Source organism: Engraulis encrasicolus, chromosome 19 (genome assembly GCF_034702125.1).
Source record: "Engraulis encrasicolus isolate BLACKSEA-1 chromosome 19, IST_EnEncr_1.0, whole genome shotgun sequence".
Classification (NCBI taxonomy): Eukaryota; Metazoa; Chordata; class Actinopteri; order Clupeiformes; family Engraulidae; genus Engraulis; species Engraulis encrasicolus.
Genome location: NC_085875.1, coordinates 46041780 through 46054021, shown reverse-complemented (window position 1 = coordinate 46054021; position 12242 = coordinate 46041780). Strand labels below are relative to the sequence as shown.

Here is a 12242-nt window from a genome sequence, read left to right as displayed (position 1 = left end):
CTGAAACTAACTAACATGAAAGTTAGTCAGCAGTTTGCAAAGTACTGAAACACACTAGCATGGATTATATCTATGCATTGCCATTTTAGCACTGGTTTCAAAGACGATGACTGAGGATGAAGATGAGGTCATTCTGAAGTCCCAAGACACTATTCGCACAACTCATTTTTCCCATCCCAGCCAAGAATGTCATCATACAATTCAACACACTAATACTAGATAAGATTGCTAGTGATATCAAGTTTGTTCTGTGCATACAGATGTTCTAAGTCATAGTCATGATTCTACAACACATGAAGTCTCTCGTGCATATAAACAACTTCCCTACGAGTAACTTGAGTGCATGTTGAAGAAATGAGCTTTATCTGATATTTCCTTTGGTTCAACCTCGTCCAATGGGATTGGCTGTTAGCATGCAAAGCTGTTCATTCAAAATAGCTTCTAAAAGTCCAAATCTACAAGCTTTCTTGTCCTCCTATTTCACTGTACAGTCGGAAGAATTTAGCTAACGCAATCTCCATGTACACCATGAGCAGTATTACACATCATACAGCATCTGGATCACCTTTAATCAGTCTTCCTGAGGAGGAAGTCATGTGGAGGTTCCAGACTCAGTCAGCAAAGCTGTTTTCAAGCATGTGGATATTTTTGAAAATGCATGGGTTTTGGCCTCTCGTTTACACATACCGGTGAACAAAGTTTTAGAATGTGCATTTCAAGTATCCCATTTAGTGGGCAGTCATGGGAGAGCGGTTAGGGCGTCAGACTTGCATCCCAGAGGTTGCCGGTTCGACTCCCGACCCGCCAGGTTGGTGGGGGGAGTATTCAACCAGTGCTCTCCCCCATCCTCCTCCATGACTGAGGTACCCTGAGCATGGTACCGTCCCACCGCACTGCTCCCCATGGGGCGCCACTGAGGGCTGCCCCCTTGCACGGGTGAGGCATAAATGCAATTTCGTTGTGTGCAGTGTGCAGTGTTCACTTGTGTGCTGTGGAGTGCTGTGTCACAATGACAATGGGAGTTGGAGTTTCCCAATGGGCTTTCACTTTCACTTAAAACGCATATGTCACAATGGAGTATTAGTTTTTGTCATGATTACACATTATCTGATAAATACAAAAAAACGCAGTTAAAGATGTCTGCATACATGTAAGCAGCACCTGCATCACAAACTACTGACACTGGTAGTGGCTTCTGGAGAAAGCCCCATGATGACGTGACGTTGCTGGATGCAGCCAGATGAGGCAAATCAGGTTACCTTTTTAGGGATTTTTACCTTTATTTTTGATAAGACAGTGGAGTAGAGACAGGAAATGAGAGGGGAGAGAGAGATGTGGAAGGATCGGCAAATGACCCGGGCCGGAATCGAACCCAGCTCACCAGCGTAGTAACCCAGTGCCCTACTGTTAGGCCACGGCAGGGCCACAACTGGTCGGACTTATTTGACTGGGAGGATTCACTGTTGCATGTTTGTCTGATCTGGAGATACTGTAAAAGGATGCAGGCGTAGTTTCCCTTGACTTAGATAGTAGCAATGGCCGGCAAGGTCACATTCTCAAAAAGAAATGCACACCCACAGAAACTTTGAACTTCCCTTTGAGGAAAAATAGCATGGAATGAAGGCCTTCTTGTTTGAGCATGCACACAAATAAACCACAACACACATTATAGTGAAAGCTAGGAACCTGAAGGCAGTGCACAACCTTTCTCAGATGAGATTTCACACCATTAGAAGACACGCACAAACGCGTCGACGCACGCAAACACATACAAGCACATGGTCACAATCTCTCTCTCTCTCTCTCTCTCTCTCTCTCTCTCTCTCTCTCTCTCTCTCTCTCTCTCTCTCTCTCTCTCTCTCTCTCTCTCTCTCTCTCTCTCCTCTCTCTTCTCTCTCTCTCTCTCTCTCTCTCTCTCTCTCTCTCTTCTCTCTCTCTCTCTCTCTCTCTCTCTCTCTCTCTCTCTCTCTCTCTCTCTCTCTCTCTCTGAGCTGAGTTCTTGCCACAGGAAGCCAGGTTCAGGGCCTGCTCCAAGTGTTAAGCGTCACACTCCTGCCAGCCTGCTGAAGGTCGCTACTGTTTGCCGGTCTGCTAGCAGTGGTTGGTGGACACGCACGCACGCACGCACGCACGCACGCATGCACGCACGCACGCACGCACGCACGCACGCACGCACGCATGCACGCACGCACGCACGCACGCACGCACTACATTGGTATCAATGATCTAAATAGATTAATTGGTAACACTTTACTTTACGGATTTAATAAGGTGGTAATTTCATGTTCATTTCATAGTTATTTCAGTGTAATAACTGTTTGTTTTTAGTAACAACAGCAAAATAACCATACAGTTTCCAGTGCATTGTGTGTGTGTGTGTGTGTGTGTGTGTGTGTGTGTGTGTGTGTGTGTGTGTGTGTGTGTGTGTGTGTGTGTGTGTGTGTGTGTGTGTGTGTGTGTGTGTGTGTGTGTGTGTGTGTGTGTGTGTGTGTGTGTCAACAAAGTGTCACCGTGCTGCGAGTCATCAGGGTGTCACCACAATGCACTGGAAACTGTATGGTTATTTTGCTGTTGTTACTAAAAACAAACAGTTATTACCCTGAAATAACTATGAAATTAACATGAAATTAACACCACCTTATTAGTGATCCGTAAAGTAAAGTGTTACCGATTAATTGTCCGTTTAGGTGGGTTGTGGACATAGTTCATTGTTTAGATACATTGTGAAATCATGAACTTCTTGCAATTTCCCTTATTCATTTTAATGCTAATGTGCATGTGCAAGCAGTTCAATCACCAGCCAAACCATGTTTGTGCAGTTTATTGCCACTTCCTGTCAACTCTTAACTTGTGTCCAAGAGAAAGATATAGCCTACCTAAGCTACATGTATGTCAAAGCCATTTCACGAAGGTGCTGCTATTGTTCGTGTGTATTTCCTCTGGTGTTTGAACATGCCACAAGGCCTGGGGGTGGGCTTAGACTGATTGCATCGCCATCATCAGTCTTGCAAAAAGAAGACAGGGACTTTGTGTGCTCAAATCCCCCTTGAGTTCAGTGTCAGCAGTTTTTCGTAACAGATAAGATGAAAAATTGTTTGAAAAATATGCACATGTGAGAAAATGTCACCTGCTGGCTGATACCGCACACGAAGAAGTGCAAATGCAGACGGATTTGATATCAACAAAACTGCGCTCAATAATGTATATTAGCACACCCCCCCCCCTTTTGCGTTTGTGTGTGTGTGTGTGTGTGTGTGTGTGTGTGTGTGTGTGTGTGTGTGTGTGTGTGTGTGTGTGTGTGTGTGTGTGTGTGTGTGTGTGTGTGTCAGCCCCTCAGCCAAAAGACCTATTTGTGTGTGTGAGTGTGTGTGTGGGTGCTGTGTTGTAAGGCTGACCTTTTAAACAACTCCTGTCAACACCTCTGCTGGGTTTATTCACTGCACTTTCTCACACCTCAAAAAAATAAAATTGCTAAGCATGCCGTGGAACCATTAAGTGTTGATGCCTAAAAATATTACACATCAGCAGTGGAGCGCACACGACACCGCCATTTCCTCTCCCTCTTGACAAATGGGCTTCTGACAGCTAACTGCCAAAGTATCACAGGGGCAGCAGAAGAACTGTGGAAATGGTTACCTAACTTCCAGCCCTCATCCCTCCAAAGTGTCAACTTCCATTTCTGCACCGAGTGCCCCCTCTCCCTATCTCTCCCTCTCTCTGGCCAAACAAAATGAAGGTTGGGGGAGTGGAGAGGGTGGGGTGAGGTGGGGGGTTAACAGAAAGACAGGAGCTTGTTCTCTGTGTACACATGGTCAGGTTATTTAAACTCTGCCTGTCTTCTGTCTTTTTTGTCTACCTGTATCTTTTCGTTCTTCCTTCTCAGGCACACACGCACTCTCGCACACACGCACGCACACACACACACGCACACACGTACGCACACATCAAGTAAAGGGTTCAGGAAGACCTTGGCACAGCTACACAGGAATGTGAAGAATCTGGAAGGGGCAGAGCAGGGAGTAGAGGAGAAGAGGAGTAGAGGAGAAGAGGAGCGTAGAGGAGAGGAGAGAGGGAATGCGGGTGACCTCACACAGGTGCCATGTTGACCCTGTCTATTCTCTCTCGCTTCACTTCCTCATCATCTCATTCTTTCCTGTCACTTTTCACCCTCTTTTTTTCTTTCTTTCAGTTTATCAGCCCTGTACTTCACATCTCACTACATCATACCACTCCTTCTTTTTTCTTCCGCCCTGCACCTGCTGTTATCTTCCCCTGCTTTTCCTTTCATCGGTTCAGCTCTCCATGACGGCTCCCTGGTGCTGAACTATTTTTTGTGCAACCCTTCAAGACACCAAATTAATTCAAGAATCTGATGTGTGCACTGAACCACACCAGCACACATCAGTCATTTTCAAAACAGATAAAGTAGTTCTTCATAAAGGACTGTGCTTTATTGCTTGTTCCATTTTGTCCCACATGGGAAGACTGGGTGGCATTTGTGGTATGGCTTCTCACCTTGTACATTGTTTGTACATACCGGTATGTGGACATATCATGTGAAAACTGAATAGCAATAGAAAGAAAGTCAAATAAGGGTCAATGATGTTTTAGAAGCTGAAGTCAGATGGCATATCCACAGCTGATACCCATAAATTAATAGATAAATGTGTTTGAATGTTATTTTCCGAGTAGGAAACAAAAGAGACATCACTAGGTTGGTTATATTAAAATGTATGTCCACACAGTTCTCAGGGGACCCTTTTCGAAAGAGCACCTAATAGCAAAGTTCAGCTTTCACTAAATCCCAATAGACTATTGTGCAAGGGACAAGCCAGTAGAAGGGAGACAGTATTACGCAAGATCAGTTTCATGACAACACAACAGATAATTTTGAATGACATCAGTCTCGACACCAGAGATTCCTATCTGCAATGCCCCTGAGGCAGAGAAGCTATTAGCAAAGCAAAACAATATTTTTTTCCGCTCACAATTTATATTGTTATGGTAAGCAGTCAAGTCATCCAACATATCAACATATCATGATGCGCAGTGTTAAAGTAGCAATGATGATGTGTATCAACAACCAAGCGTTTAAGACCAGTAGTTAGTAACTGAGCCAAAAGCCAAAGTGCAAAGTGTTCGACTCTTTCAATAAATAGACTTCCATCAAGGCAGTGTGATCTCCCAGCATTCTAGTTTTACTGTATTTTTTGTACGTCATTTTTTGGGGCTCTGACAACAACATCTAAAGCTCATCAATTAATTAGTAATTGGTTATTAAGGGAATGCAATGGATCTTCTGAAAGCTTATTAGATAATCCACTTTTAAAAATAATTCAATTCATACCATAGTGGTATTAGCAGTGATTTCACCACCCGGACATGTGCTACTGCTAAAACGTCATTGACCCATTTACAACTTAAAATCTAAAATAAATGGTGCTCTCATGCAATGGTGAAGAATCAGTAAAGCAAAATTCCTGCAAAAACAATTAACTACATTTATAGTCAAACGTTCTGAACATTTCCTCACATCACATCACATCCAAATACCCGTTTGATCGTTTGCAAACCCACAAACAAAAATAAAACATAAGTGCACATCACCTCCAATGTGCAGGTAAATAATTGGAGTGAAACAAAGTGAAAGTGATGCTACCCGAGTGCATTTTTCACCAAGATAATTCTGAAAAGCAATTCATAATAACATTAATGACGGGAGCACATACTAGTTGGTGCACGGCTACGTCTGGAACTTCAGGGCCCTTTGAGGCCAGCATGTCCAACAGAGCATGCGTCACGCCCTGCTGCAGGAGTGCCATTGTGGCTATGCAAACACGGGCCACCAGGGTATACAACAGTGTGACACGTTGCCAACATACTGCTATATGACTTCAGCTTCCACAGCTCCAACTACACAGTACAGCCTGGATCTTTCAAGGAGCCTACAGCTGTTGATGGGAGCCTAGATCCTCCTAGAGGCCTACGGCTGTGAGATATGCAACGCACACGCATATAGTGTCTTCACCATATGCCCCTGTGCAAAAGCTGTAAATCAAACATGTGCTGTGACTGAGCTGCAGGTCGTTTTTCTATGGAGTCATATGTGATTGAATGGCTTGAGGGAGGGGATTCCTGGAGCTTCTTTTCTGGGGGACGCCAACATATTACAAGCACACACAGGACATTCCTCCCTGGCAGCACGCTAGCTAGCGTAGCTTACTTTACAGGTTTCCAGCTGCACCTACTGGCCTGTGTCATTGATTTCTGTGTTAGCATAAGGTGGCTACATCCAGGGCCGGATTAAGATGGCACAGGGCCCCTATGCTACAGGTTTCTGTAGGCTGCCATGGAAGGCAAATTTCGTAACAAGAGGAGTATTAATGAGATTTAAAACTCTACCCGACATGGCACACTAAGTTTTCAATTTCGCATCTTGTTACATCTCTACAATTATATTGATTTTTCCCCTTTGGACAACGGGGGGCCCCTGGCTGGTGGGGGCCCCTAGGATGCAGTCATATCTAGCCTGTGCGTTAATCCGGCCCTGGCTACATCATCCAGGCATACTGGATCGTCAAGCCAGTGGGACAAGGTCTTAAAACCCATAGACCTGTATTGTTTACATACAATAGGAGTCAGATTTTTTTCAATGACCACTTTTGTCAAGAAAATAAACTTGTATTAAAGGTGTAAAAGATGCTACTAATGGAAACTTGCCATGTGTCAACCACTCATCCAAACCTGTAAAGGTAACATACCAAGGTATCGTTTGCAAAACTGACGGTAGGAACTTAGCAGAAGGCAGGTAGAATTCCTTCATTTAACAACAGCAAGTCATAGCATGAGCGGAGCTCTCTCCAGCTGGGGTGTTGCCTTACTAGGTCTGATCTACTCCTTGGTCATAATTGACACATGCAACATGATCTATATGCTCTTAGGTAAGTCATGTACACCAAGTTGCAACTCAATCGTCTTGCGGAAACCCCACAGTGGACTTTTGGGTGTGGTTCTGTGTGGGACTCTTGTGTCAGAGTAGGCGACGTCTTACTGTACCTGCACAACATGCTAAATGCTAAAGGAGCTAAACTTTGCAAAGGGCTACTATTGCTTTTAAATGACCAATTGAGTGGTTGGGGAATACCCTTGAATTCAGTGGGACGAAGGACCACTTGACGTAGCCTGTTTATCAGCATAAGACAAATGGCTACAACAAGAAATTGTAAATGCTTTAGGGTTGCTGTTGTTGCCAAAAGAGGAATGTTGTTCCAGGAATGTTCTTGGAAAGTTTGTGCGTTACAGTTTGGACACTACAATGTAAACACGTAATCATCTTTGAGTGTAGAGATAAACCTCACAGCATGATAAATGTGCATTATGGCATACTCTATGTTCATGCCAACAAGCGTCTGGAAACAGAGGAAGTAGTACCTGGAACCTTTAAACAATAAGGGAATACATTTCTGTCAGAATGTATGCCATGCAGCCACCTAGTTTACTGAGAGAGATATGAAGTGTTTTTCCATATCCAAGTGCAACAATAACTTTGTGAGGGAAAGTATGCACCTAGATATACACGTCACATGTTTCTTCCTGGTATACAGGAACTTAGCTAATTCCGGCCTGTATAGCCTGCTACCACTAATATGACCTTGGCAACACAGACGTTCTTTAGCAATGGCTCAACGTTATCCTGCCTTAACTGTGAGGGAGAAAAAGAGATGAGAGAGAGACAGAAAAAGAAAGATAGACAGAAAGAAAGAAAGAGAGAGAGAGAGAGAGAGCAAGAGAGAGAGCAAGAGAGAGAATGAGAAAGAGAGAGAGAGAGAGAGAGAGAGAGAGAGAGAGAGCAAGAGAGAGAATGAGAAAGAGAGCGAGAGAGCGAGAGAGAGAGAGAGACAGAGAGACAGAGAGACAGAGAGAGAGAGAGAGAGAGAGAGAGAGAGAGAGAGAGAGAGCGAGAGAGCGAGAGAGAGAGAGAGACAGAGAGACAGAGAGACAGAGAGACAGAGAGAGAGTATATCCCCAACAGCTCATCTATGGTTCCAATGATGCACAATTTGCAGAATCCCCCTCCTGCACCGCACACGCATGCACGCACAGACAAGGCAGCACATGCTGTGGGTGTGTGCAGGGTGCAGACAGCACAGCAGGTTCTCAGAACAATTAGTTCCTGTGTAGACTAGACCCACACTGGCTGATAAACAGTCCGAAAACACCAGTCTTTACACGGGCAGCCAAGAGAAAAGAATCTGGGTGTGGGAGTGTGTGTATGTGTGTGTGTGTGTGTGTGTGTGTGTGTGTGTGTGTGTGTGTGTGTGTGTGTGTGTGTGTGTGTGTGTGTGTGTGTGTGTGTGTGTGTGTGTGTGTGTGTGTGTGTGTGTGTGGATGCATATTGTATGTAGGCACTCCACTGCAGGGGAAACCACCATCCATCCATTTGACACGTAGCCCTATCTCTCTTACAGTGACTTGGGAATGTTTGCAGCCCAGCCTGAGGTTAACCCGGCGGCTGCAAAGTCTTCATAGCTGGCAAGACCATCCACAGAGTTATGCATTTAGAGATGGTTTTACTCTTCCTTCCAGTCATTCCAAATGACAATGCTTTTCATTTCCGTTCATTTCAACAGTATACTAAATGGACGCAATTGGCTTTGTGTGTGTGTGTGTGTGTGTGTGTGTGTGTGTGTGTGTGTGTGTGTGTGTGTGTGTGTGTGTGTGTGTGTGTGTGTGTGTGTGTGTGTGTGTGTGTGTGTGTGTGTGTGTGGCATCCTGCTAATGCGCCGTACCATGAACAGGACCACTCGCCCGTGGGAAGCCAGGTTCAAATCCGGCCTGGATCATTTCCCAATCCTTCCACATCTCTCCCTTCCACTTACTTCCTGTTGCTCTTTCCACACTAAAGGCCCCACAAATCCCATTAAAATATATTTACAAATATAGAGGCAGTGGGCACTGTGCGTCATGACACTCCAAGATGGACGTCATATGATGCAAGCCACGCCAGTAAAGGCAGGATGACCGCCTACAGACTATACAGAGCACTACAGCCATGACTAGACAGACTCATATTGGGCAAGCATGTGAAGAAACAGGCGAATACTTAAGCAGCTTAACGGTTACGGACAGACGGTGTGGAATGCTGGTGTACAGTTTTGAACGGAGCTGTCCTCTGAGCTGTCTACTCACTACAGTGTTTACATAAGTATTTTACTCAACCTTCAGTGGAGCAGTCCATTTTGCTCTGCACTTCCATGACAAAGACCTTGCCATGGGAAAATATTAAAGAAGATATGACACCAAAGGAAAAATGTGCATAGATCCAAAAAAGTAAGCACAGGTACTTGTTAAGCATGTCAAGGGTTGGTTTGTACACAGCTTTGCTTCAAAAATGAAACATATATTTTTTAAATAACCTTTTTGGCAACAAAACACATTATCCTATAGATGTGGAATATATGTGGAACAATATAGAACACAGACAAGTTCAATGCAGATGAGTAGGATTAGTGTTACTGTTACTGAGGATCAGTTAGACTGAAGTGCTGAGGTTGACTACACTCACCCTTCATTGAGCACTGGAGTGCTGTGGTTGCATACACTCGGTATCTATTGAGCACTGAAGCACTGATGTGGCCCTGGGGTGTACATAATAATTGATATGTATCGATCCATCGATCCTACAGCTGATGATTGAATCATATTGTATCGTATTGTGGGGCATTCTTTAGTTTCAAAAGCTGTCTTAAGAAATCAATATCGAACCTGTGATTTACACCCCAGATGTTGACGGCACTTTCTACCTATTGAGCACTGATGGTCATCTCTAAACTACTTAACTATTGATTAATCAAATCATTGGCTGTATGATCGATGCATCAATACAAATCGATTGTTATTAGCACCCCTACTGAGCACTGAAATGTTGACTGCACTTTCTCTCTCTCTGTTTGTCTTCTGTCATGGTGTACTGTTTGTTTTACCATTATTTGTTTTATTATCCGTACCTGCCTTAGGAGTCCGGACAACGGATGAAATTTAGCAACTATGCTAACTTTGGCATATTTATTGATGTTTTTAGCTGATGTATTGTTTAATGTGCATTGTCCTAATTAAATAAACGAATGAATGAATGAATGAATGAATGAATGAATGAATAAAGAATGAATGAATGAATGAATGCTAACCTGCTTTGGGGTTGGGTTGGGGCAGGGGCACGGGCGTCTCTGGGCTGAGCAGGTCGTTGCCGTGGCGGCTGGCATAGGCACTCTTGGCTCTCTTGCCCCTCCGTAGCCAGCTGAAGGCCCTCCGCAGCGAGCCCCCGCGCTTCTTCCGGCGTTTTCCTTTCCCGCCATGCCGGTCCAGCGCCAGCACCTCCACCACGTCGGGCGGCACCAGGTTGCCAATCTGGTCCCTCTCGCCATCCTTCTCCCGGCCCGACATCTCCGTATCGGGCTCCAGGGCCTCGCTACGGGTCTGGCCTCTCACAGCAGAAGCGACCTGCGGCAGAGAGAGAGAGAGAGAGAGAAACACATGCCAAAGTATAATCAATATATTGTACTTGTGCTTTTTATGCTTTTCTTTGAGAGGACAGTTGAGAGAGGGACAGAAAGTGAGTGGGAGGAGAGATGGGGAAGGGCTGGCAAAGGACCTGAGCTGGAATTGAACCCGGCATAGCAGCCCAGTGCCCTACCTTTAGAGCCACGGTAGGGCATCCCATGTAAGGCCTGCTTATAATCTACAGTATCTCACCTCCCTCCTCCAGTATCTCAACTCACTTTTTCGTGCCTTGAGACTTGAGAGACAAGGGTAGAGGATGGAGGGAGCAACAGGAGGAGAGATATACAGTAGACATTGTACACATGGCTTTGGTCACTGTGACTGCCTTGGTTACATAAAGCCCAGCTTGGACATTTTGTACCTAGGCATAAAAATGAGAGCATACACTGCAATCAGTATTTGCACTGATAGGGGAATTGAATCCAGGCACAGACCCCGTCAACCACAAACCCCTCCTCATAAGGGTCAAAGACGAGACGTGCATTTTTTTTGTTCCGCACTCATTTAACTATCAAAAAAGTAAATAAATGAATTTTTAATGTTATACTGATAAACAGCATAGTCTGGTGTCTCATTTCAGTAACATTTAAAGAAAAATAATTGTGAATGTATGTGTTAAATAATCTCATAACGTGCAAAAACGTCATTCAGTGTAATGGTCCGAACTTAAAAATCATCAATACATCCTTGAATAATTATGCAAAATGACGAACAAAATTCTTTTTTCACTCTCTGGGCATAATTCTAGAAGTGTTCTTGTTATTGTATCAAAAGCATGTTTTATTACCATTTTGTTTTGATATTCAAATCATCTGGGGACTTTTGTCCGGATTTTCAATTCCTTAGATATCATTCAGTGTAATAAGATCAACATGGTGCTTTTAAATCATAATAAAAAGTGATAGTCACACACAATATGTGACATCATCAAAAGGAACCCTAGGGACCCCTTAAGTGATGATGCAAAGGGAGAATCTTGTTCTTCAATAGTCAAAAATTCTGTATTTTTATCTTGTGGTAACAGCGTCCACAAAAAAAATGTCATTCAGTGAAATGTCAAAAAACACTTTTATACTCAGATATTCATCCAAACAAGCATATTTTCTAAATAGACATGGTAAACATTGTGGGTCAAAGTCATCGTCTCATGTAGGTGACTAACTGTGTGCTTGTAAAAAGGTAAAAATAAGGTGAAAAGTATTTGGTCGTCCTTCAGTGTAAGAGATGTCATTCAGTGACATGCAGTGTAAGGGCCATTTCATTCAGTGTAATCAGTTCATGGTTGTATATTAAGAATCAAAACGGCAATATAAGTTGCAATATTACTCTAAGATACAATAATATGATGATACTACTTGAAATTATGACTTTTATTGTTATTTCCATTATAACCTTGTTATTGCCATGTAGCATCCATATTACTGGGTAGATTCTGGGATTTTGGAAGTTGTACATGAATTATCAGAACACCCTAAGTCTCAATCCCCGAAATATGCAGGTTAACAGACAAAAAATTATTTTTTATTGTTTTAGGCCTAAGTAGTAGCCTACCTCTAAGCTTGTGATCTTGGAAGTTCTTCAAAACATGTTTTAATGCCCCAATATTAAGTAAAATACCAATTATTTGACAACATCTATTTCTGTTGTCACTCATTCAGGACGTTGAGTACTGTAGTATGATG

The 12242-nt window shown here is 43.6% G+C and overlaps 1 protein-coding gene across 1 annotated transcript in view; it reads right to left on the bottom strand.

The window, feature by feature from the left end:
- The window catches only part of LOC134435534 (uncharacterized), a 52043-nt gene that overhangs the window by 21700 nt on the left and 18101 nt on the right, over positions 1-12242 (bottom strand). Inside the window, exon 2 of the mRNA XM_063184583.1 lies at positions 10188-10500. Coding sequence (XP_063040653.1) covers positions 10188-10443 — 256 coding nt within the window. The 5' untranslated portion in view covers positions 10444-10500. The remainder of the gene's footprint in view (positions 1-10187; positions 10501-12242) is intronic.